The sequence below is a fragment of the Bactrocera dorsalis genome, chromosome 4, assembly GCF_023373825.1.
Source record: "Bactrocera dorsalis isolate Fly_Bdor chromosome 4, ASM2337382v1, whole genome shotgun sequence".
Taxonomy (NCBI): domain Eukaryota; kingdom Metazoa; phylum Arthropoda; class Insecta; order Diptera; family Tephritidae; genus Bactrocera; species Bactrocera dorsalis.
The window spans coordinates 47,112,600-47,140,467 of NC_064306.1; the positions used below are offsets into that span (position 1 = coordinate 47,112,600).

Here is a 27,868-nt window from a genome sequence, read left to right on the forward strand (position 1 = left end):
TTGAGTTAGTTCCTAAAGAATAAATTGAAATTGAATTGTATAAGAAAATTTGCAAGGAAAAACATTATTCTGATGGGAAGGAAATTATGTGACGAGTTTACCCATTTTCATTTTTACACTTATTATAGAAAATAGTTTACATTAAATATATCATGTATAGTTCTGTTTACTTATCTATGTTAGTAAATTAACAGATCAAACCCGGGCTTCTGATTTTCGCAGAGGTACGCCATGAACTAGGAGTATCTCATCAGATCAGCTGATGAATAAAAAAACATTATATGGATAGATGGCGTGGAACATTGAGTCTGATTAGATGTCTATATATTTATTATAATTATCATAAGAAAACTGAGCCAAATTTTGTTTATATTGGTCTTTGAAATATAAAGCTTGATGTAAAAGTGATCAAGTAACGTTAAGATGAAAATTGACGCATGTCTAACCGATCAACAAGTTTGACAGATTTCGCAGCTTAAAACGAAACTTATATGGTAGAGCTATTAACGAGGTAATAAACCGATTATGCTATGCTTATTAAATTTTATCGAAATGTTTGATTTTCTAATAATTTTTTACAAGGAAATATACGGAGGAACCGATAAATTACAAGAACTGTTCACCTTGGAATTTCTCTAATGGTATTGAGGATCACATTTCTTACCCTAAAGACAGGTTTTAAAGCGTAAAGTTATTTATATTGTTCAAAATGTTGCTTTAAAACTGAACTTTGCCACTATTAAGCTTTAAAAATATTCCTAGGAATATAGTCATCAGATTTTTTAATTCTCATGGTATGAGAAAGTGAAATTTTGGGGTCATAACAATAAAATCCACTGTAATCGTTTTGCTTGAAGAAACACAGATGGCCATACATTGCGTCACAATTTTTTTATGTTTTTACAACTGTGACTAACAAACTTGGCTTTAAGTCAGATAAGAATTATTATTTTTCAACATATTTGCATATACAAGTTTTTAAACAAATATGTATGTACTTAAGTATTTTTATGTTTTTTACTAGATAAGTAAATATATATTTGCTTTAGAGTGACACTGTTCATTTTATCAAGGCATACATACATACTGGTACATAAATAGCCCACGCATGAGTGTTTATTTTCCAGAAATGTTTTAATGTTTTCAAAGTTTTCAAAGGAATACAATGTTTCAAAAATACCACGGAGGTTTAGGAAACTGATATATTACCTATTGAACCATTCTTTCGACTGCGGTATGTTAAAAATTAGTTCTATTCTGATTTTTCCTATCAAACAATAATAGATTTTCTTGCTGTTCTTTAAACTTTTCAAGTCTGACGTCGTTTAAAATTTTTCCAATAGTCTTTTTTCAATGAGAAAATACAATGTTTTGGTGTTTGCGAGCCAATGAAATGATCGGTCCATATTGCTTCAAAAATGAGAACGCAACCGCGAATGGCGACCATTATCGCGCCATGATAACCAACTACTTGGTGTCTCGGTGACATTTGGTTTCAACAAGATGGCGCCACATCAATCAATGGATTTATTGGGAGAACACTTCGGTAAGCAGATAATTTCTCGTTTTGTCCGGTCGATTGGCCGCCAAGACCGTGTGACATCACACTGTTAGACTTTTTCCTGTGGGGATATGTAAAGTCTAAAGTATATGCGGGCAATCTCGCTTCGACTCAGGCCCTGCAGCAAAACATCACATGTGTCATTTGCCTGTTACCAGTCGAAATGCTCGAACGAGTAATCGAAAATTGAACCCAATGGATAGGCCATCTGAGACGTAGCCGCAGCCAACATTTGAAAGAGATAATCCTCAAAACAATAAATGCCAAAGAATGTTCTTTCAATTAATAATAAACATTACCCATTAAACTTGAAGTTTCTATATTTTCTTTAAAAATATATGGAACCTCGAAATGGACCTCCCTTTATATAATAATGTTTCAAATAACCGTAAAGTGTTCATAAGGGCAACATAACCTTAGTTAGATATAGAGCAAAAAATAGAGCAGCATAAACTCAACCACCATTCAATTCCTATGGGAAATTCTTGAATGATATATAAAAAAGGAAATTATTTGCATTGTTGAATAAGTAGTTCATAAAATTGCAGTCAACCATTATTACTAAGAATTCACAAATTACTAATGAAAAGTTCTAATTAAATTTTGCATTTTTTATTCTCTACTTGCAGCTGATATGAACTTGCAACAGCCTTTGATGTTTCTACGTCACATATCAGCATACAATTGCACTTTATTAGTGATTCATTTTCTTTACAACTCAAACAAAAATAACAACGATTGACCTACGGAATTTTGCACTTTGAATACAGAAAATTCAAGTTTGGTTTTTTTCTGTTTATGACTCACTGCCTTTTCCGTATCGGCGCTGCTTTTAGCAAGAACAAATAATTCAAGGACTTACACTATACAACAAACTGCCAATAAATAATCCATTAAATACATATTATATACATCCTGATCCAGACACAGGGCGGACTAAGCGATTTTCCACACATCATTACGTCACTTAGACATAATTAATGCAACAAAATGTATAAGTTGCTAGCCGGTTTAAAATCCTATCTGAAATGGCAGCCCATTCAGACGGACAATGCCATCTTCCGCCTGCACAACTCATTTACGACCGTGTTGCTGCTCACCTGCAGTATGATCATTACGGCCACACAATTTGTAGGTCATCCGATCAGTTGCATAGTGAGTGGCATACCGACGCACGTGGTGAATACGTTCTGTTGGATCCACAGCACATTTACGATGCCAGACGCATTCAAGCGACAGGTGAGTGAGAATCATTTACAATTACCACATATGCATCAATTCTTATCTACTCAAGTAGATTTTACGTAAGCGTGTTCATATGTTTATGAGTCTAGTATACCGCGATGATATTGAGTTACCATCGCCTAAAGGCGGATTCTCATATTTATGTACGTATGTATAAGTTTCATAAAGCTCGATTCATATTATATCTACTTATGTATGTAGATAGGTGCATGTTACTAAGATAAGTGAGTGTTTGCATATCAAAGGGCAAATATAAATATATATATACATATTTGTTTACATATGTAAATATTTGCATAGTTGCATATAAGTTATTTAAAGAACAAACAGTATAGTAACCGCATTCACGCTCGTATAAGACGCGATTTGCCTTTTGCGAAGAACACATATGGACGCAATCAAAGGTAATGAAAGGCGAACTGCGATCCTCAATGTTGATTGACGTAAATTAACGCTCAGAGACTTTATGCCGTAGCTGAGAGAAACCAAAAATCCCAAAAACTATATGGAAGCTTCTGAGTTAGAAAGCGAACTGCAGTTCATTCACAAATTTTATAAACACTTGTTTTAAATAACAGAATCATCTTATAAGCAAATATAAAGCAGCCTCTGAGATTTGCAGAGTTCCATGTCCAGTATATTCTTCCATATTATTATTTTCACAGAAATATCGGTAAAAGGGTCTACACTGGCCTCCAGAAACATTGTTGTCATAGACTTAAAATTCAAAGCGATCAACCGAAAAAATTATAGAAATTCTTAAAACAATACTGAGCAAACGTAATTTTGATTTGTCTGACAAAATTTAACTTTTTGAGTCGTGAAAATATGCTAGATAGTTATAAGTAGATTTCAAAGAATTCAAAAGACGAACACCCATATAGCTGAGATCTTTGCTTTTGCGAAAGCCGCGGAACTGGTATTTAACGCACCTGCAGGCAATTTCAGAGTCAACATCTACATAGACAGCCAAAAACCTAGTATCGCCTATTGGCCAGAAGTGTCTTGAGAAGCAGTGTAGCAGTGGAAAGTGTTGCCAGAAGTAAGCAACTTCTCTTCTACTGGGTGCTAGGCCACAAAGGCATCGAGGGAAATTAAATGGTGAACAAGATAACCAAGAATGACGTACGGCTAACCCCATGCATTGTCTATACGACGATCTCGACAGAAGTATCCTGAAGAAAATCGAAACCCGATGGAACGAGCTATCAGGGTCCAAACTTGTCCTGTCCTTGTCTAACTCCTCTTGAACTTAGCAAGTGAACTCCATCTGGTATCACAAAGGACAAAACTGGTCTATGCATGCCTTATTGGTCTTCCAGATTAACTAACCTAATCTAAGATCCATATTATGTAAGGCGACTGGTGTATAGTTGCCGGTCTGCAACGCATGGCTGCTATAAGAGGATGGAAAACAATGAAGCTGAATTCAATTCATATACCAAAATTCGTATTCGAACTAGAGATTTCTAGAGATATAAAGTTACCTATGATTCGTAGACGGTTGTCAAGCATGATGGTATTCAGTTTTACCAAGTGGCTACTGACTGCAACAAGTACCTTCATAGGTATATTTCGAGAGTAAGCTATTTACCGAAAAACGGATTTTTAACAAATACAGAAGTCGTCGTACCACAGAACCACTTTTGTAACGACGACAGCGAGTAGGGGTCGTAAAAGAGTTGCTTAACAACGTAGCCAGCTGAGGACCCTACATTCATCAAAAGCTTCATTACTGAGATTAAAGAATATCATGTCGAAATTGTCCGACAATCTAGCGAGTTGAAAATGACCCGAAAAAAACCAAATTCGTTGAAGACACTCCCAGCCAGCAAAACAAATGAATTAAACGTTGTCATGCTTTGGTGGCTCAGGAGGGTACTTTGAAATTAATAGAACCGGGGTTTTTAGCATTTCGGATTAATGTGATCAGACGGTAAATATTTGAAGCATTCAACAGTGAATTGACTCGTTCAAAGAGCGGCTCTCATAGACAAATTGGCATTGCTAAGAAATTAGATCACTTCGTCATAGAGCCTACTCGTGGCGGCTTTTTCTCCGTTCACACACCGACAAAGGGGAAGGAGTATCTGGAGAAGATACGCAGTGCGCTTTTTCACGGATGAGTCGAAGCTAGAAAGGAATATTGGAGGGTGGGTTTTCTATAAGAAGCTCTTCGATAATATACAAGTATATATAAAATAGACGTAGACGTACTGCTTCGAAGTACAGCCTCTTTCAGGGAGGTGAGCACATACTTTACCAGCAGAGCAACAATACTAGCGCTGAACTCGCAATGCGCTCAAAGCTATTGAAGGAATGTCTGTCTTCACTTGAAACAGCATCAAGCTGCATTATAATCGGACTCGTTTGAGTGACTCGTTAGCGGAATTGCTAGCACTGCAACGCCGACGAGTTAGCTAGAGGGGAGACCCACCCTACATACATTGCAATTGGCGAGAGTTGGATCTCTTTCGACATCTGGCGTTCTAGCACTGGTCTAATATACCTTTCGTACGCTTAGCAGGCGCCGGTCTTTTTACCTAGATTAGAAGAGTAGCAAAGTTCTTGTTGCCGCAATTGTAGAGGTTTTTACTGGACATTGTCCAATAAGCATTCATGCGACAAGGTTAAGGATCTTGATCGACGGAAGTTTTCAAAGTTGTACGACTGATGTTGAAACATCTTAGCAACTTTATCTACGGCCAACCAGGAAACAGCTCTTACAATCTATTATATAGGAGTTTTAAGTAAAACAACGGATCGGCGTTTTAAGCTTTCCAAGTAGAGAACTTTTAGGATCAACCTCATAACATTGGATTAAAAACAAAAGTAATCGGTACTATCAACGATCTATAGTGTTTGACCCGCATTAATTTTATGAATTCAATTAATTAAAAAAAGTGTTCTTTAATTAAGTAATGGAAAGGAAAAAGAGAGAGATTAACACAACTGAACACTAAATAAATTTTTGACAAGCAACACTTAACCTCAATGGTTTTTAATGTATGCAATCGGCTTATGTATTTAACCATATATTTATATAATTTGCATACACGTTTTTAAAGAAAATGAAGAAGTGGTAGATTTATGAATTATTGAAAACACGCTCCTTTCCGATACCGATCAAACACCGCTCACGAACGAGTAGCTACCAAATATATGCATATATACTCGTACCATAAATATTTCATATGTGAGGTATGTAAATAGTATAAAAATTGTAATGATAGTAGCACCGCTGAATAGAATTTTAAGCAGCTAAGCAGACATGCCCCTCTGCATGTACCGGCACTGCCGGCTGTTGTGGTCTCAGTACAGTGAAACCGCGTGGCTTTGTTGGCAGGCCAACATTTTTTGTTTGCTTTCGCAATACCAGAAGTACAAAAAATATAAACAATACACTAAGAAAGAGTGCTTTTACAAGAAATAAAAGAAATGCCTGAAAAAAAAGCATTTGAATTTTGTGCGGAATATTTCGTATTGTGTATGTTGGCACACATCTACTTCATATAAGCACTATTCTAATTCATTGTAAGTCTGCAAGAGGAAACGCGAAACCCTCAAGCAGCAATCAAAGTTTGTTGGTTAACGCGCACCGCCTCAAAGTATTTGGTGAGTGCTTCGCGGAATGGGAAATTGGATACCTGTGGCGGCGCGCATGCGTCTAGGGCAGAGTGTGATGGGCACTTGTAAATACAGACATATAAAAATTTGTACGTATTAATATGAAATGCTTGCGCTTGTGAAGATTTGAATTTAACTTGAATTTGCGTAGTTGTAAGTGGTGTCTTCCCATATGTTTAGAGATTTGTACTTTTTATTGCGCAGTTTTTTTGGGTATGTATGTAAATATATGTACATATGTATACTCGTACATGAGCGCTTTATATTTTCCCTCAACTTTAACTTTTTAACCTAGTGTAATCGGCTCTTAAATCTAAATATTTATTTTTTTAATATTTAAAGTTTAACTATTCAAGAATATGTTTACCGGAGGATTTTTTCAAAATTCAAATTATTTTCGGAGATATAGGTAATTTGCAGACCCGACATTCAAACTGGTTCGGTCGAAACTGCTGCTGAACTATTATATATTGGGTAGTCGAAAAAGTCTTTTCGTATTTCTAATAAAACTTCAACTTATTTTTATATATTTATAATGAACTTTAATGAGCCAAATATGTACCATTTAGGCCGACCACTTTTTGCCATTTTTCCGCTAGAATCATTATTCCATCAGTGTAAAACTTTTCTGGTTTCTCGGCGAAAAACTGCGACAAATAATTTTCACAGGCTTTTTTTGAAGCCAACTTTACTCCATTGAGGCAGTCCGATGGTGCAAGATCAGCGTTATATGGTGGATGCATCAAAACTTCACAGCCAAGCTCTCTCAGTTTTTGCCGAGTCATCACAGATGTGTGTGGTCTAACGTTGTCCCGATGGAAGATGAAGCCCTTTCTGTTGATCAGTTCTGGCCGTTTTTTTCGATTACTTGCCTCAATCTGTTCAGTTGCTGACAGTAAAATGTAGAAGCAATCGTTCAGCCAGGTTGGAGCAGCTCTTAGTGAATGATTCCTTTCCAATCCCACCAAACACTCAGCATAATCTTTCGGGGCGTTAATCCTGGCTTTGCGTCCATTTGTGGAGCTTCACCACGCTTGGACCATGATCTTTTTCACACATTATTGTCGTATTTGATTCACTTTTTGTCTCATGTTACCATTCGTTTCAGAAATTGTTTCGATTTCATTACGTTTCAGCAAAGAATCGCAGATGTTAATTCGGTCCATTAAATTTTTCACAGACAATTCATGTGGTAGCCAAACATCGAGCTTCTTTTTGTAGCCAACCTTTTTTAAATGATTCAAAACCCATTTGGCGATGAATCTTAAGTTCCTTAGCGATGTCATGGTTGCTTATGTGACGGTCCTGGTCAATCCTTTCCATAATATCATCGACTTTTTCAACGATAGGTCGACCAGAGCGAGGTGCATCTTTTTTACACCGTAATTTCCAGAACGGAAGAGAGCGAATCATTGCTTTGTCAAACTTCACAAATTTCAATGGCGTGACATTCTTCCCGTTTTATACAAAAATATAGCAAATTTCTTCATTATTTTTACTAATTTTTGAAAAGCTGCACCTTTTTTCAACTTCCCCGAAGTTTTTTTTTTGTTAAATGAAGCTTAAAGCTCTCACCTTTCCAATACTATATGGCATGACACAATGTGATTGGTAGCACTGAAGATATACGATTCCAAACGACATCTATTGACAAAATACGAAAAGACTTTTTCGACTACCCAATATTTTTACGATCAAAATTTAAATTCAAAATAAATAAAATTTACCACGCCCTAGAATTTTTTTCTAGACAAAGAAACAAAATGCCACAACATGCGCGTGCCCTAATTAAAAGACGCGACGCGCATGCGTAACCGATTGCAGGTTAGGTGAAAACGAAAAGAAGTTAGGTGTGCCGAAGGGAGCTGAATGATAATTATTATGCAAACGAATGCAGACAATTTAAGCGCACAAGAGAAAAAATCTAAAATATAATTAATTTAAATAAGATGCACGCATAGAAATAATTATATACAATGTACATATGTCGCTTTGAACCGTTTAGTAACAAAAACGACTACAATTTCTCTAATCTCTAACAGGTCGGCCGTGAAGTTGCTCATCCTGGTGTTGCCAATGATTTCAACGATGAGGATGCCAAGAAATACTACACATACTACCAATGGGTCTGCTTCGTACTCTTCTTTCAGGTAAGTGACTGCCACAAAAAAAATAAACCCAGAAATAAAATAAAGTAATAAATTACGGCCAGCAATGCCAATTGTTGCAAACATCTCGAGCAGCAACATCATCAGTAGAAGCAACAGCGAAATAAATGTTGCCTTTTAAGGCTAAGCAATTTATGTGCTTAACAGACTCAATTCACCGTACATGCCTACCCCCTTTGGTTAGACGTCACTCAGCCGACGTGAAAGCGAAAGAAAATGTGGCGATCTTGCCACAATAATGGCCTGTCAAGTGATCTCGTTGATTGGTTGAAAATGTTTTTGCCTTTTGTGGTCACTTGTGTGTGTGTGTGTGAAGCAAAACTGTCGCAAGCGCATTGCTGTGGGCATTTTTCTTCTTTTTGCTGTTACTGGCGAGTTGTTAGAAAATATCAGCAACATATTTGGTGTGGGCACCCGAGATGCGCACTGTCGAACAGCGCATGCCGAGCAGTAGAAATGTGTTTGCCTGCATAAATCAAGTGCGATTTGGCTTGCAGCAATTGTCTGATGACTTATTTGATGAGAATGAATGGCATTCGAGTTTGGAGAAGAAAAAATATTGTAATGTTCAGAATGCGGGTACTAATCAACGTCCAACTGGAGGAACTGCATAATGCGCATGTGCAACGATGAGCAGTTAAATGTTGAAAATATGATATACTATATAGATTCCGTTTGCACCGAAGCTCTAATACCTTTAACAGTAACAATTTTTATAGCAGAAAACGGTATACAAATATGTTTTCCAGGATTTAAATAGTTCAGTTTGTACGGCAGCTATATGCTATAGTGGTCCTATCTGAACAGTTTGCTAGGAAAATGCAGAGTTGTCGGTGACAATAAAATATACCAAATTTCGTCAAGATATCTCGTCAAATAAGAGAGCTTCTCATACAACGGATTGAATATGATTGTTTGATTTGTATGGCAGCTATATGTTATAGTAGTCCGATCTAAACAATTTCCCCAGAGATTGTAGCGCTGTTTTGAATAATGATATTTGCAAAATTTCGTGACGATACAAAGTCAAATGAAAAAGTTTTCCATACAAAGACTCTATATTCATCGATCACTTTCTATGGCAGTAGTAGAGGTAGTGGTCCGATACCGATGCTTCCGACAAATTAGCAGCTTCTTGGAGAGAAAAGGACTTCTGCAAAATTGCAGTTCGATATATCAAAAGTTAAGCGACGAATTCGCGTATATACAGACAGATAGACATACTGACATAACTAAATCGACTGAGCTCGCCATACAGATCACTTATAGGTTTATAAGTTCACCGTGGCTTCCCTTAGGGTGGTACAAAATCCATAGCAAACTTAATATTGGGTAGTCGAAAAAGTCTTTTCGTATTTAGTCAATAGATATCGTTGCAGTCGTATATCTCCAGTGCTAACAATCACATTGTGTCATACTATATAGTGTAGAGAGGAAAGGTGAGATTTCAAGCTCCATTTAGCCAAAAAATTAAATTCGATGAAGTTGAAAAAAAGTGACAGCTGTTCAAAAATGAGTGAAAATAATGAAGAAACTCGCTATACTTTGAAATTTTTATATAAAAAAAAGAAAAATGCCACGCAAACCATCAATGAGATTTGTAAAGTTTACGAAGACGATGCAGTGTCAGTTCGTGCAGCACAACAATGGTTCGCTCACTTCCCTTTCTGGAAATTTCGATGTGAAAGATGCACCTTGCTCTGGTCGATCTATCGTTGAAAAAGTCGATGAAATTATGGATAAGGTTGCCCAGGACCATCACATAAGCAGCCATGACATCGCTAGGAAACTTCACATGCATCGTCAAATGATTTTTGAACCATTTTGAAAAAGTTGGCTACAAAAAGAAGCTCAACGTTTGGGTACCGCCTGGATTGTCTGAGAAAAATTTAATGGACCAGATTAACATCTGCGATTCTTTGCTGAAACGAAAAGAAATCGAACAATTTTTGAAGCGAATGGTAATAGGAGACGAAAAGTGGATCAAATATGGCAATACTGGGCGAAAAAGATCATGGTCCCAGCGGAGCGAAGTTCAACAAATGATCGCAAAGCCAGGATTGACTCCTCGAAAGGTTATGCTGACTATTTGTTGGGATTGGAAAGGAATCATTCACTAAGAGCTGCTCCAGCCTGGTTGAACGATTGCTTCTACATTTTACTGTCAACTGATGAGATTCAAGCAAGCGAAAAAAATGGCCAGAATTGATCAACAGAAAGGGCTTCGTCTTCCAACAGGTCAACGCTAGACCACACATCTTTGATGATTCGATAAAAACTGGGAGATCTTGGCTGGAAAGCTTTGATGCATCCACCATATAACACTGATTTTGCACCATCGGTCTACCATTTCTTTCGGTCAATGCAGAACTCCCTTAATGGAGTAAAGTTGGCTTCAAGAGAAGCCTGTGAAAATTACTTGTCGCAATTTTTTGCCGAGAAATCAGAAAAGTTTTACACTGATGGAATAATGTCTCTAGCGGAAAAATGGCAAAAAGTAATGGACCAAAATGTATCATTTGGTTCATTAAAGTTAATTATAAATATAAAAAAATAATTAGAAGTTTCATTGGAAATACAAAAAGCCTTTTTCGACTACCCAATAAAAACTTGATTAAATCTTTTTAATCTTTTTTTATAGAAACAATTTATAGTAGTTTGACAAGGCTTGAAAAAAAAACCCAAAAAAAAGTACCTAGTAATTCCAAAACCAACTGTCATGTTCATGACGCTGACCTCTTAGCACGTGCATTTGTATATAAATACTTACATATACATATGTACATGTACAGGTTATATGCATATATTATTGAAAACTACCGAAACCACTCACTTAAGCCGTCAAATTGAGTGGCGTATACATCAAAATCACAATAATCATAAGAAAGGGGTCACGAGCATAGCATTTTAATGAGTATGAAAGCTTTCAAATTTGAATACGAAAATATATCGGCAAAGAATAAGAGTAAGGTGAATAGTTGAAAGCAGATATGATAGCAAAAAAAAACGTCTTAAAAATACGCAACTCATAATTATAAAACAAACGGGTGCGCACGCGCATATTGAAATGCTTATCAAGCTTTTTTTCATTTGATTGATCACGAAAAAAAACAAATGCCGCACCACAATCATTTGGAATGAAAGAAAGACTAAAAAGACTGGCGTAACAATTGAGAAATGAAAATGAATTGAAGTTTAATTCGAAAGTACCGTTGTTAGCTAAGTACATACATAAGTAAACCAAGGTGATTGGAGGTGAACGCTGAACACTTTTGGCATATTTGCGCAATAAAATTTGTACAATTATATTTTTCACAGCTTCGCCACATCAAAAAGGTTATACAAATGCCAGTACATGAAGGCCCCAAGCGGCTGTTAGTGCCATATAAAATTTATTTCGTGCCCAATTAATGATCATAATTTCGTGATTTTCTGTAGACGACCTGTGCGACTCAAGATTACTCACATACACACATATAACTACAGACATTTGTGTGGCTTCGGGAGCTGCAGAACGCCACCACACTCTTCTGGCTCATGCTCGAGAATGATTACTTAAACGCGCTTTTCGAAAAAAGTTTCAATTTCATATCAATTGAGTTTAATTGAGTGCGTACAGTGACTCCGAATTTCTCAGCGCGCACGTTTTGTAGAAAATATGAACATATACAAAAAAATATTTCTAGACTTGTGTGCATGTGTGCGTAAGCGTAGCTCATCAGATTTTGCTTTGTGTCTTTTGTGTCTCTGTCCATTTGACATAATAATAAAATTTTACTAAGTAACCAAGTTGAAGAAAATGCTTTTGTGCTTACTGGCATACATATATGTATGTATGTGTGGTATATAATACACTACGCATACATACATATGTACATAGCTATCAACTACATAATGAGGCTATCATCCGGTTGAAATGCAGTAAACCGCAAATGAAAGAAATATAGCCGCACAATATTGTACATATGTACATATGCATGTCTGTATGTGTGTTTGTTTGTAATCGCAATTGTGCTCAATTTAATCACAAAAACACCTTTGTTGTTGTTGCATGACAAATTAGGTTTTGTGTGTTGGCTTAGATGGCAATTTAAGTGATCTTGCAATGAAGCGAAAATAAAATCATTAAGGTGTAGTTGCTGGCAAGTGTATTCTCGTGATCTTATAAGTACATAAGAAGAAGCAGCTTTCCAGGTTACTGTGGAACTTAATTAGCGGTTATAATAACAAGTGATATTTTAATGCGCTTATAATAGCAAAAATATTGACAGGAAGAAAATCTAGTTGAATTAGTTGGAACTTGAAAGCTGTCTTATTGGTGTATCTTTTGCGACACCATCTGATCAAATTTGACCAGGACTGAGGAAAAAAAAACTGCATTTTCATGTTTTTAATACAAATACTTATTTCTTTAAAGTAGACTCCTGATCCAAAACACATTTTAGGTTCTTCGGTTAATTTTTTGAGCACTATTCTTTAGATAAAAGCACATCATATTCATAAACCCACGTCTCGTCACCAGTAGTGATACATTTGAAGAATGTAGAGTACTTAGCTACGTTGCCAAATGCCTAAATAACTTTGAGAAATGATGCCGAGTCGACAGTCTTTCGCCGGGAATTTACTACTATGAGCAGAAAATAGTAAGACTTTGTTCATAATTTTAAAATTCTTAATTTATTCTTCGAAATCTATTTCGTTCACCTCAAAGTAAACCCCTTGGCCTAATACACTTGTGCCAACCTTCCTCGAAACAGTTGTTAAAGTCAATTTCCTTCAATTGACTCAAAACGGTTTCCTCAGATCGGTTTGCTACGAATCTAAATTCAGGCGAATACAGTGGTTGCGACACGTATTGGTTGAAAATTAAAAAAAAAAAAAACTCAAAAAGAATCAATACCTTTCCGACAGTGCAAAAACCATAATCTCAGCCTGTTTTTACGAATAGCATCCTTTTTTGACAGTTCGGCGGGACGGTGGAAATTCGGATTGCACCACACCTCGATATTCGAAGAAAACTGTCAACACAACCGTCATTTTAGAACTGATTTTATTTGGTTTTTTCGGCTTCGGTTCACCTTTGCCACGATATTCGGCCGATTGATCGTCTTTTTCGGGTCGAAAGCATGGATCCAATACTTTTCGCCATTAATAATACGTCTCCTTACATCCTGGTATACGGAAAGAGTTGTTTCGTAGACGATAATGCGACGCTGTTTTTCGAATCCAGTTTCTGAACTAATCGTGCTTTCACTTTTCATAAGCCCAAATGATCACTGGTCCTTCCGATATTCAAACAATGCCAGTTAGACCTCTGACTCGATCGTCGATTCTCAAACACCAATTCCTTTATTTTTTGACGTGTTGCTTACCAGTTGGTGTTGATGGCGGTCCTGGACGTGGTTCGTCATCAATGCGTTCTCGAACGTCTTTAAATAACTTCTTGTACCAATCAAAAACACGTGCTCGCGACAAAAAATTATCACGGAAAGCCTTTTCTGAACGTTTCGCACTTTGCTCTTCTTCCCCACACATTAGTTTTGTTTACATATGTAGGAGTTTTGCATAGTAACTTAAGGTATATGTACTTGCTATTCGGATATAATAGCATTGATACCGATGTGCAGTCTAGAATCAGTTGCTCGTAAATTTCCGGCTCCATGTCGGAAACCCGGCTGTTTGCACAAGAGGTTCTAACTATATGAACAGATTATTCTTGAGCCTGCAGTTCCTACTATCTAAAAATATACCACGAATAGCTAAATTTGTCCCTGGGGTGGCTAATTCTATTCTTGAGTCACACCACCAGCAGCTCCTTTATGGTATCGCGACCAACTGTAGGGTTCCACTTCCACGATTCTAATAGTAGCTGCAGAGCAGTATGTTTTGCTGTTTGATTGATTACCAGGTGAAACCATGCGAGTTCCAGAAACAACACATACTTAGTTTTGTCTTACTTTTTATAAAGTTTTCGGGTGAGGAACTTCGTAGTTTAGTGAAAGCATTGGTTCTCGACAGGAAAGGACTACAATTTCAACCACACTTATTAATGTATTTTCCCTTCCTCTGTACTACATATCATAACTTCAGTGATACAGATGAGTTTACTCTCCAATTAGGGCCTTTAACAGAGCTATTACATAACAACAAATCGTAATTGGGTTTATTTGAGAAAGGCAAATCAATCCATCGCCTTTAAAAACGCGAAGCAAAGTTTAACAAGTCTATGTAACCGAAGCAGAGACGGATTTTTATCCAATCTATTTTTTCACTTAGTATGCAACATTCACCAACTTCTTCTTAAAATAAATATTCTTTATGTATGATATCTTGAGAACGTAAATTCAGAATTGATAATACCGAGCCATTATTAAAAACTAAGCACTTAAAGCAGCGATTGTTCGACATTCCCACAATATAAATCAAAGTTCGGAATTCCAACTTCTAAGTAAGACAAACGGAGGAAGTTTGGAATTGCAAGATAAAAAGAGACCGAAAAATTACACCAAAAATAGAAATAACTTTAATTAAATCAAGTTAAATATAGTAAAACACCACAACAACAAAACAAATCGTACACTCATGAGCGCACGAAATTCGTACCAACAACCGAATTTATTTCGCATTTGGCTCAAAAAAAAGTCTATGTCGTGCATGTCAAAAAACCAGCAAATTGAGCAGACAGACAGCCAGACATGCATGTTCTGATTTTAATTGCTTGTAAAGGCAGTAAAAATAGACACACGAAATCAATGCCATAAAAGCGATCAAAAGAATATTTTAAAAAGTAGTTGGCCTGAAAATTTCACGGACCAAACATGGCAAGATCAATGACCGTTTTTAACCGCCTTCGCTGCTGGTGTTGTGTAATGCCAAATGCGGCGTTACAGTAGTCTTGAAAAGCGGTCACTGGAAGTCTATACGAGTACGCAGGGGTGATTAGCAAGTGTTGCAATTGAATGCGAGAAATGCGGTTTGCGGTTGCTGAGAGAAACGGCGAGCAATTTAATGCTGTGACGATCGTTTACGATCAATGAGGTGTGTTTTAGTTAAAAGGTTATATTGTATGAAATTTTCAGACAAGAATCGAAGGAATAATATTAAAAAAAAACAACTTCAATTTTTGAAGCCACCGAGAAGTGTAAACTTTTCAAGAAAAACGAGTTGAGGCCGACATTTGTCAAAAACAAGTGTGACTAGTCCTCGACTAGTTCTTACCGATCTAAACGGGATTATATCACCGAAATAACAGTCCTTGGCCGAATAAAATCCGGGTCAATTTCGATGCGTAGAACCGACTGTTGCGGGAATTGAATGAGTCTCCACATGACACTGGTCACCTCTTTGCATGCCCCTCCAATCTCACTCATCTTTTTGGTCCGATCCCGTCGAAACAGCACGTTTCTTAGGCTTTAGATGATGGCGACGAGCTACCCGTTAGAACAACAACAACAACTAGTCCTCGACCATTACTCTATACCACATAGCTGTCATACAAACTGAACAATCAAAGCCAAGTTCTTGTATGGAAACCTTTTTCAATTGACAAGATATCTTCACGAAATTCGATGTAGTACATAGTATGTAGATTATTGCCCAAGCCAAAGCTGCAGAAAATACAAAGACATTTTCCTGATCGGCCTTTTTTCGCTATTTATACAATATGTCCGTCTGTCCAAAATGGTACATATTTTTTATTTATTTATTAGTATAAATAGACAAAAATAAGTTAAAATTTGTTTAGAAATACGAAAAAACTTTTTCGACTACCCAATATTTACGCAATACAAGCAGCTACAGCACACGATCGCCTGCAAATATTGCCTACTGATAAGCCTATGCCCACAAATTACCAACAAAAAAATTTATTCTGTAACTTTGCATACTTTTAGGCCATCGCTTGCTATACACCGAAGTTTTTGTGGGACAAATTCGAAGGTGGGCTAATGCGCATGATCGTCATGGGTCTGAATCTAACGATTTGTACGCGTGAGGAAAAGGAGGCGAAGCGCGATGCCTTATTGGACTATCTAATCAAGCATGTGAAGGTAATTTTTGGCGTTTACACATACATATAACAAATATTTATTAACAAATATATTTGTTTTAGCGCCACAAGCTGTATGCCATGCGCTATTGGGCATGCGAGGCACTCTGCTTTATCAATATTATTGTGCAAATGTATTTGATGAATCGTTTCTTCGACGGCGAATTCATGTCCTATGGCACACGCATCATGCAGCTATCGGACGTGCCACAGGAGCAGCGTGTCGACCCCATGGTTTACATATTTCCACGCGTCACCAAGTGTATCTTCCATAAATATGGTGCTTCCGGTTCGCTGCAGAAGCACGATTCGCTATGCATACTGCCGCTGAATATTGTAAATGAGAAGACTTATGTATTCATCTGGTTCTGGTACATGATTATGCTGGTGATGTTGATCGGCCTGCTGCTCTTCCGGTGAGTTTGCGCACATAAAACATGCGTTTTCAAGAAATTAATTTTTCTGGTATTTTTTTAGCGCTTGTATTATTTTCATGCCCAAATTCCGGCCACGTCTGCTCAATGCTCGCAATCGCATGGTGCCCATGGAGATCTGTCGATCGCTCTCACGCAAATTGGATATTGGTGATTGGTGGCTCATCTACATGTTGGGACGCAATTTGGATCCTGCCATCTACAAGGAAGTAATGAGTGAATTTGCCAAGCAGGTGGAACCCTCAAAGCACGATCGCACCAAATAAGGTGTGTGGAAGAGTAAATCGGAAAAAAGAGAAGATGGGTAAAAAAAAATGGGAAAAAACACTGTCTGAAATCGTATAAGGAATAACCTATAGTAGATTTTTCGTACACACAAGCAAAAAAAAAAAAAAAGAAATGACAATCTAATGTAGTAATTCTGTGATTAAGAATTTTTTTAGAATTCCAACTAAAAATGTTTAACAAAAGAGAGTAGTTTTATGAAACGACAAGCAAATACAAGGTTTTAAAAGCTTATATACAAAAATCAATGATCACAACTCGAAATATAATAAAAAAAAAACACAAAAATAAAAATAAAAAATTCACCAACATAACGGTGCGGAATAGTAAATTAGTTTATGACCTGGCATAAATACACAGTTATGCATTTCATGTGTATAAATGAGAATTATGTATTTAGTTGTAAGTTTTGAAATTTAGTATATCTTAACTTTATTCAAATGTTCGCTTTTGAGTCTTTCAATTTTTATATTTAACATAAAAGTTGAATTAAATATATATATATATTGATATTTTTTCATAATGTTAAGTGTAGTTGATAGAAAACAAAAGAATTTGCATATTTTTATAATATTTAATAAGTATAAACTATTTTAAGAAAATACAGGAACAATTTGATAATGAAATTGGCTTATACAAATATGTATGCTATATAATACATATGCGATATTTTTGTAGACTCTGCAAAATGATTGTTTTATTAATGTCAAATAAGAGAAAAATGCATTTGGAAATCTCACATATACACTTTGTTCGCTTCTAGAGGTAAGTAATGCACCCTAAATTCACTTTCACCAAAAGTCTAAGTAGAAGTAATGTATATGGATGTAAAAAATACTGAATATAAAACCCCATACGCAAACAAAGAAAATATTTTGACTTATTTATATCTTCAAAATATAAATACTTGAAATATAAACTCTTTTTAGTCAGACACTTGTAGCTGTGCAGGTTCATGGCACATACAAACTCACAAGCATGTAGTATACAAGCACGAGTTGTGCATGTGTGTATACTGTCTTAACGGCATTGATAAGAATGAGATAAGCGCACAGATTCGTTGCTTAATTCAAGAGTTGCATGAATCATATTTATAGAAAAAAAAATTTAAATAAAAAATATCGATTGTTTCAAGTCTTTTCTAATTTCTTTGCTGCCATTTGAAGCAGAGAACTTTAATTGTATTACAATAATAACAACAAATGTGTATTAAAAATAACAAGCTTTAAATGTATCGAAATTTGAAAGTAATTAGCTATTAGATCAATATAGCATTTAGTAAAAGTAGAAATTAACTTTTAGTTTTTGTTCGACAGTAGAAGAGTGTATGGAATTACATGTTTGAAAAAGCATACATTATTAGAGCGTTTTTTATAGAAAAAATATTAAATTTATATTTTACAATAAGTTTATCACAATTTAATCTAGCGGCGGCTGCGTTGGCGTTGTCTACATCGTCGTAGTATTTTTTTTTTATATCATCATTTGCATTTACACACTCTCATTAACATAATTACGCTACTTTTGCCACCCTTTCCCTTTAACAAGTGTTTTGTAGTTTGGGTGTTTAGAATTTAATTAAATAAACCACACTATTTTAACCAGCACCACAGCATGACCTATTCGTTGTAGGCGTTTGTCTGCCTTCTTCATCGCCATCCTGTGAGTCATCCTCAACTATCAACCGTTGTGACGTACGTCCACCCTGCATCAGACGCAATGAACTAGTTTCTTGTTCGCGTTGAGCATGACGTTGTATCATCAATTGTGTAAGCGCTGTGAATAGCTCCTCTATGCCTTCATTGGCTTTGGCGGATGTCTCGAAATAGTGTGCTCCCACACTTTCGGTATATTCTAATGCTACATCTTGTGGTACCGTGCGTTGTGCATCTAAATCCGTCTTATTGCCCACAATTGTTATAACAATTTCAGCACCCAGCATACGTTTAAGTTCTTTTAACCAATTTTTTACCTTTTGAAAGGAATCTTCATCGGTAATATCATAGACGAGTATGGCACCATGTGATCCACGATAATAGATAGGTCCGAGAGCATGAAAACGTTCCTGACCAGCAGTATCCCAGATGTTAAGATGTGCTCGGCTACCGTCCTCTAAAGTTAGCTTTTTGGTTAGAAATGAAGCCTGCAAGGTGCTGATGTGTTGAGGATTGAATTTATCTTCGACATAACGTAAAACGATTGAAGTTTTGCCAACACAACCTTCGCCCAATAGCACCACTTTGAAAGTCTTGAAATTGGAACTGGTGTTATTCGTTGGCATCTTTGCCTTTAAGTTTGCAAGTAGCAAAGCTACGTTATTATTTAAACTATTACGCAGTACGTATATAAATTTTATTAATTAAATTGCAACAAGAATCGCTGTGTCAACAAATTGGATTTCGATATCGGACACCTCCTTTTCAGTATTGTACTTTCTTTTCTTATCCATCAATATTTCCATCTGTTTTATTTACTATTCCTCTCCAAATGACGTCTTAAATGACAGCTGTGATTGAAATGAGCACTGCCACATCTTAGATTAGTGATTTTACAATTTTTATTATAATTTTGGCTTTGCTGAAAAATTACCATTATTTTTGTAAGACATGATATGGCTGGGATTTAGAATAGCATTTCCGGATTTCGGGGATAAAATGGGTATCACTGGAAGAGTGACAATCTCCAGATTACGAAAATATATACATATACATATGTATGTATATAGTTGCCGCTGACTTATAGTTTTAAAGATATTTGCATTTGCTATTCTAAATGTTACCTCGTGATATACTAAATAACTAAAATATTAGTTATAAAACAGTTAATGGAAGTTATTTTAACTAAGTTTGGCATTCTCTCGACAATAATTTTTTGTTGAAACCGATTTCAATGGTAAACAATAAAAATAATATGGAAAGAAATGCCATCAGTCACATTTTACGTCACTTTGGCAACACCAAAATCCGGGAATAGTGTTGTAAGACTATCCGTTTGTTATTGTTCCGCTAGCTGTCGTTCGTTTTGAGAGTTAGTGAATTTTTGCTATTTCAGCAGCAATTGATTGGAAAATTACTAAATATAATGAATTTTCGCGTCAATATAAATATATGCCGTGTCTGCATGAAATCGGACGATGGCGTATCACTTTTGAATGATGAAGAATTGCGCAAAAAGTTTGTGTTTACAACGCATTTGAAGGTAAATATTTTGTATGTCTAACCGTCTAAATTCTAGTACACGAATTGACAATGTACTAGAGAAGATGGCCGTGCAGAAAACTCTTTTACTAGTGACAACAGGGTCGTTCAAATAAGTGAATACGCGGATGTACCCGGTTCATTTAAATTGCTATTATTATAAAATCGTGTATAGTGAAATAAATATCATAATTTTGTACATTTCCACCGATATTATTAAAACATATACGTTCTCCAAATTCATGAAGCATTTTGCAAATCGATTAGAAATACCCAATTGCTTACTGCTGCTTTGACAGCCTTCAATAATGGCTACACAGGCATGCATGCATGTGTGTGATCAATTGTGCTTTTAAAAAGCTGCTCTGCTACGAAATACAAACTTCAGTACAATCAGCAAAATTGATCTGGTAAACATAAACAAAACACCGGCTTTAATTAGCTATTTAAGGCAGATTTTAAGGTGGACTTTGCCAATGAGCAGATTGTAAATGCAATCATTCACACGAACTGTGCTTTCCCGACGTTATACACCCGTCTTTTTTACTTCTCAAAAATTGTTGGTGACCTTCGTCGTTGCAGCGAATATTCTAAACGCAAGAGCAACTACACAATCTTATAAAACTTGTGGTAGCACTTTAACTACCAATTGTAAAGATATGAGTGATCCTACTGCTGAGGACTCATATACTGCCGGCAGCAGTTCGGTGGCATTTGTGACAACACCAGATGACAAGTTGGCCAAAAAATTAGCACAAGGTTTAGTGGAGAAGAAATTGGCTGCTTGTGTCAACATAATCCCACATATACAATCTATTTACATGTGGGAGGGAAAGGTTAATGAGGATAACGAATATTTAATGATGATCAAAACGAGAACTAGTCGTATGGACGAAGTAATCAAGTTTGTACGTGAGAACCATTCTTACAGTGTGGCGGAGGTTATAACCTTGCCTATTGAAAATGGCAATGCACCTTATTTAAGTTGGATTGAGCAAATTGTGCCAGATAAGAAGTAAATAAACCAAAGGTGAACAGAATTCTTTGAAACGCATTGTGAAATATATGCATATTATAAATTTAAAAATAAATTGAATTACTTTAAATATTATAAACTTGTTTGTCTTGCAAATATAATGAAATATGGGATCACTGAGGTCAAGTAAATTTCTAATCATTGAAGCAGTAATTTTAATTAAAAGAATTTGTTAAAAATAATTTCATTCTATAATTAGTGGGAGGTGTGAAATTAGTATACTATTGTAAACAAATTAATAATAATATTGCGATTTCGTTATATTTTATTATCTTATCGTTTTTTCCAGCTCACTGAAAGTGATGATATGCCCTCGTTAATTTGTTCTAAATGCTTAAAACGACTGCGAGTAGCCTATGATTTCGTAAAGTCCGCACACGATTCGGAAAAAAATTTGAAGGCATTTCTCGAAAAGATTAGTAAAGACTTTCAAGTAGTAACAAATAACGCTATTATAAACACAAATAACAGCGAAGATGAGGATGATCTATTGTCAAACATTCTTGATGCTGACAAGAAAACAGAAGCTTCAACACAAATGTCAGTACAAAAAGATGAAAGCGCAATTTCTGCCTCTGAGGTGTCTAGTAGCGTTAAAAGTAATAACAGAAAAACTGCTATTGGAAAAACGGAGAACAGTGTCGATCAAATAACACTGAAGACCACAAGATCTAACTTAGGTGATACATCGGAGGATATATCAAAAGATATACACCAAAACAAAATGAAATTAAATGTTAAGAAAGGTAGTGTAGATAAAGAAATAAAAACTTTCCAATCTTTTGAGTCCGATATTCAAGTAGAAATAGAAGAAAACCTGGATGATATTACAAAGTGTGAAGTTGAAACACCAAAAGAACATTCACCGGAACACGAAATACAAATACTTGAATACACCGATGAAGAGTCTCAAACCGAATTAGAAATATTGGAAGAAAATCTTCAACCAAGTGACGATACTAGAAGCAGTCTTGGCACAGAGGAGCCGCAACCACAAAGTAGCGGGGGATTTCTTAAGGAATATCAAGCAATGCTTGATGAAGATGGCGATTTTTTGGAAGATAATAGTTCCATAAACGATAAAACTACTACAGCTAAAGAATTGAATTACTTTGATGATAGTGAAGAACTATTGGATGAACATGATGATATCGAAATGAAATCTATGGTCGAAGATAACCTAGATGAAGAACAAGCCGTTGACACCTCATCACAGTTGCAAACTGAAGTCGCTGAAAAGGAAATTAAAAGTAAAACACGTAAATACCAGGCGAAGACACATGTTCGTGGTGCTGGCGCTAAATCAGCCAGAAAAGGCGATACGTTGAATACTTCAAAAAGATTTCTATGTTTTAAATGTAATCGGGACTTTAGCACTAAAACAAATCTTACCCGACATATGGCAACACACGAAGGCAACCGACCATTTCAGTGCAATGTGTGTAACAAAAGCTTCACCCAGAATGTATCCTTAAAGCAACACATGTACACACACACTGGTGAGAAACCATATCAATGCGAGGTGTGCCATAGAGGTTTTACACAATGTAAAAGTCTAGTATTTCACATACGCCGACATACTGGCGATAAACCATTTCCATGCGAAAAATGCGGTGCACTCTTCCGGCAAAAAGATGGACTTAAGGTAATGTTTACAGTATTGTAAATGATTTTGAAAATAACAACATAACAAATAAGAAATTTCAATTTATTCCATCTTCTATTAGACCCACATTCTTAAACGACATACAATCAAGTCGCAACATGGTAATATGGAGTTAACAACATGCGCCATATGCAAAGAAGTGTTTGCTGATAAAATTCTGCTTCAGGAGCATATGAAAAAACACTTAAACGACTATGTGCGTGTCGACTCTGCCATGTCATGCGCGAACCGTGAAGGAACAACCGAAGAAAATTCAGACATGCTACTCGAATATATAGATGATGATCCTCTACACGACAAAGCAAGTAACAATATTGGCGAAAGCACATCAGAGAGCGCTGATGATATAGGCTCTTCGGCACATGTCGTTGACTTAATGACGACGTCCGCTTTGGAGCCGAGTCGTGCAAAGAAATTCCAGTGCCGAAAATGTTTTAAATGCTTTGCAATTAAGTAAGTAATTGTATGTCATAAGTTTATAGTGTTCATTAATTTGTATCTTCCTTTAGGAAAAATTTGCTTCGTCATTTGACCACACATGAGCTATCCGTTGAGACTGATTTCGTTTGTAAAATATGCGAACTTTGCTTCGCAACCAGTGATGACTTAAAAGCGCATACAGTAAAAGAGCACACTAACTCTACCGAACCCTTCCAATGCGAACTGTGTGAATCCGCGTTTTCTAACGTTGTTGAGCTAAAGAAACATATGGATTTGCATAATACCAAAACAGATAAGACACATGGAGTCGTTATGTTGCGAAAAACTTTAAAACTTACTAATTTAGTACGATAAAAGCAGTAATGTATTTTTAGCAACGATATTGATAATAAAATATGAATTCGCTTACCGCTTAATTTATTTAGTTTTTTATTATAACACTGTTTTTACACAACATCTATTAATCACTTTTAAGAAACTCACCACTTTTTTATATGAAAATATTACACAATTACATAATAAAATACCGTTAACTTCTAACATAATATATTAATTTTGGCGGGACTTTGGCTCAAAAACACACCCTTACATACTTATATTTAGTTTGAGGCCTGTTCGCTTATTGACAATTTGTTGCAGTTATCGCAGAAATTGGTACGTTGAAAAGAGTGTGATATTTACCATTACAATCTATGCATATTACATCCTGCAACACAACTAGACTATCTCAATGCTTTATTTTTTTCGAAATTAGCCAAAAATATTTTTTAATTGCATTTATATTCCATATAAATTTTTATTTTTACAATTTGAAGCAATTTAATTCGATTATTTTCAACGCTACGCTACTATCGATTATTTTCGTCAATGCTTGGTAGTTGGCAACGCGATCAGCTGTTTTGTTCTTTCTGTAATTATGTTGTTGGATTTTCTCAAGTAAACAAACATTTTGTGGCAAATTTTTAATAAATTATTCCAATTCAATTTTCATTTATAAAGAAAATATGGAAGTATGTCGTATTTGTGGCGGAGCTGAAAAACTCAAGTGCTTTCAAGGCGATGAGCAATTGACGGAGCTGCTAAGAGTTTGCGCGAACATTGCAGTAAAGAAAATAATTTTTATTCTTTGATATAAGTTTTAACATAAAATTGTTTTTTTAATTTCAGATAGAAGAAAATGACTTTTTACCACAGCATATATGCGAGCATTGTGAGAATGGTTTGCGTTTTTCTTACCATTTGCGGAAGCAAAGTGAACAAACCGAAAAGCGGTTGCGGCAGGAGATGCAGACACAAACCAATAGTACGACAATTAATATTCTAGATGAATTTGATGCGAATGATGTGAATGCATTTGATCAAACGGCTGATGTAATAAGACACAAAAGTCTAATTTCAGAAATAAACATAAATATTTCGACCACTACTCAGGAATCGAATTGCGTACTTATCGAAGAAAATCACACACAGGAGATAATTGAGTCCACAAGCCTATGTATGGAAATAAAAGAGCACCAGAGCATTGTAGAAATATTAGATGAAGACAATTTACCTGAATTAACAGCCGAAGAGCGTCTCAGGTTAGATTTGCGGAAGCGCGGTGTCGATATGCAAAAGCGCTTGATGCCGATAGAAAACGTACCGTTAAATGAGATAGGACATGAGGTAATTGCAGAAAAGCGAATTCAACTGGATTTGGATACGCACGCAGATGTATTTAGCGATATGGAATTGCCGGCAGAGAAATGTTTAGAGATTTTAAATAATGAATTTAACGATGAGGATGATATTATTGAAGTAATTGATGATGATTCAATGCCAGGGTTAGCGGACGAAGAATTATCTACCAAACAAGTATGCCAAACACTAAATGCATGCGAATATCAAGGTGAGGACTTTGTAGAAGAGATATTGTCTTCAGACGAAGAAAGTCAGTGCTACCAAACTGTAGTATATGAAGAAAACTCTGATGGTGTTGACGACACCGAGAATATTGAAGATTGTGAAATGCATTTTATGAAAGAAGAAAGTAGTGATTTCCCTGGTAATGAGTGCACTGAAAATGAGTCGGTCACAACACAAGAAATTGAGAAGGACGAAACGACAATAGGTGCCGACAGTGAAAAACCTAGTAATGCAAGTGCAGAAGAACCTGTAAGTATATTAAATGTATGTATATAATTTTGTTTATATTTCATTTAATTTAGATAAGCGGCCACACCTGCCCGACATGCGACATACAACTGCCTACATGGACAGAATATTGTGAGCATATCAAAACACATGGTGATAAAAGGTTTGTCTGCAAGATATGCAATACATGGTTTCCACTACGTAGCAGATTGGAAAAGCATTTACTGTGTCATGAAGAAAAACAAGAAAAACCGGAATGTCCGCACTGTAGACGTACATATCAGAGCCGTTATAATTTAAAACGGCACATACAAGACATGCATAATAATGATGCTCACATATGCGTCCTCTGTGGTAAAGCGTTTATCCGGTCTGATGAGCTGAAAGTTCACATGGCCACACATTTAGAGGAGGAGGAGCTTCGATGCGAGCACTGTTCGAGATGGTAATTATATATATATCTCAAAACTTTATCAAACAATGATTTATTGGATTTTCTTTTAATTACAGTTTCAGTAGAAAGAGTACCTTTACAAATCATATGAAAACTCATCTAAAGTCCTCAACTGTAAAAAAGAGTGATGCTAAAAACACCACAGGAAAAAAAGTGTACTGCTGCCACTACTGCGGCAAAGAGTCCAAACATCATTTCACCCACAAAATGCATATGCGCATACATACGCAAGAGCGGCCGCATAAATGTGACGATTGTGATAAGGCTTTCCGCACAATGGCTGCGCTGATTACACACCAACGCATACACGACGATGTACGGCCATATCAGTGTGAACACTGTTTGCTCTCCTTTCGACAGCGAGCCCATCTCAACTCGCATCGCATGATACACGATGGCATTACACCGCATAAGTGTAGTATTTGCCAATGGTCTTTTACTAAAAAGAGCAATATGCTTCTGCATATGCGTATACACTCAGGTGAAAATCCCTACAAGTGTGTTATATGCGATAAGCAATTCAAAAAAGCCGCACTTTTGCGAAAACATGAAATCGATGTGCATAATAAAACCGCAACTGAGGAGCAATCGCGCAATAGCCCGTTTATTGATTTAGCAGAAGAGTTGGTGTGCAGCGATAGCAACAGTCTGGAGGTAATAGAAACGGAAAATGCCTCGTCCATTGAAAGCAGTGTCATAAGCAATGTCGAAGATGTTCAGCAGGGCTACGAAGAAATGCCCGAAGTAATTAGAAATGCAGTTTTAGAACAAAATAATCCTGCCAATAATGATTTTGAGGCAGTGGACAGTGGCGTGGTGTTGGTGGTGGATGATAACGCGAAATTTAATAGCTTATTTATTATGGATGATTAAGTTTGCTTCTTAGTTAGTAGTTAATTTCACTACACTTTTCGATTTCGAAATTTCAAACTAAGCTTCTCGCGTTCAATAATCGGTTTGTTGAGTTAGCAGCGAAATTATTCAGAAGTTTAGAAGAAAAGAAGAAATTCTTTTACTTCAATAGCATGCAATCTTAACAAAGTTATATAAGGTAGTATATACAAATTCATTTTTTTTAGTCATTTCTAAACTGTCTAGGTATCGAGCGTTACCCAGGCCACTTTTAATACATATACTCAAATATATATATTTTATAAGCCTATAATTATTAGTCTTACGAGAAATATTTTTTTATACCTTTAATAAAAAAGTATTTTGATGTCGCATTGTACAATAAATATTAAGAACTTTAAACTTTACACTAACTTGAGTTTATGCACGCAGTTTTTTATTAAAAGAAGCGTTTTAAATTATTATAAATTTGTAACTATAAAAACTACCAAAAATTTTGTATTTTAAGTTTCACTTTTTGGTTTTAAAAAGTTCAATGAAAACAAAATATTATAAGATTTTTTCAAAACAATACAATTACTCTAAAATAAAATGCAAAAATAATATCAAGTTATGAATTGCTTCTCCATCAAAATGTTATCACAAACTATTTTTTTTTTTTATAAAAAAGACGACGATTTTCCTGAAAGATTTCGAAACTAAGGCTATTTATCCTAAAGGGT

General features: G+C 35.8%; 4 protein-coding genes across 4 annotated transcripts in view; 3 read left to right on the plus strand and 1 right to left on the minus strand.

Annotated features, from left to right (window-relative positions):
- LOC105234267 (innexin inx1) overlaps positions 1-17,383 on the plus strand; it is a 36,019-nt gene extending 18,636 nt beyond the window's left edge. Inside the window, exons 2-6 of the mRNA XM_011216565.4 lie at positions 2,191-2,800; positions 8,476-8,583; positions 16,494-16,649; positions 16,712-17,064; positions 17,126-17,383. Of these exons, the coding sequence (XP_011214867.1) occupies positions 2,552-2,800; positions 8,476-8,583; positions 16,494-16,649; positions 16,712-17,064; positions 17,126-17,348 (1,089 nt within the window). The 5' untranslated portion in view covers positions 2,191-2,551 and the 3' untranslated portion in view covers positions 17,349-17,383. The remainder of the gene's footprint in view (positions 1-2,190; positions 2,801-8,475; positions 8,584-16,493; positions 16,650-16,711; positions 17,065-17,125) is intronic.
- Positions 17,384-18,492: 1,109 nt separating this feature from the next.
- Positions 18,493-19,858, minus strand: LOC105234268 (ras-related protein Rab-21). The gene has a single exon (XM_011216566.3). The coding sequence runs from the start codon at positions 19,646-19,648 to the stop codon at positions 18,965-18,967; it is 684 nt and encodes a 227-aa protein (XP_011214868.2). The 5' UTR covers positions 19,649-19,858; the 3' UTR covers positions 18,493-18,964.
- An 879-nt stretch (positions 19,859-20,737) lies between these two features.
- Positions 20,738-21,679, plus strand: LOC105234269 (protein CutA homolog). The gene has a single exon (XM_011216567.4). It carries the CDS (start codon positions 21,056-21,058, stop codon positions 21,581-21,583), a length of 528 nt encoding a protein of 175 aa, XP_011214869.2. The 5' UTR covers positions 20,738-21,055; the 3' UTR covers positions 21,584-21,679.
- Positions 21,680-22,112: 433 nt separating this feature from the next.
- On the plus strand, positions 22,113-27,718 carry LOC105234270 (zinc finger protein Xfin). The gene is made up of 7 exons (XM_049455760.1): positions 22,113-23,245; positions 23,328-23,719; positions 23,776-24,052; positions 24,637-24,810; positions 24,875-25,861; positions 25,915-26,285; positions 26,351-27,718. Exons 1-7 carry the CDS (start codon positions 22,139-22,141, stop codon positions 27,165-27,167), a joined length of 4,125 nt encoding a protein of 1,374 aa, XP_049311717.1. The 5' UTR covers positions 22,113-22,138; the 3' UTR covers positions 27,168-27,718.
- Positions 27,719-27,868: the final 150 nt, after the last annotated feature.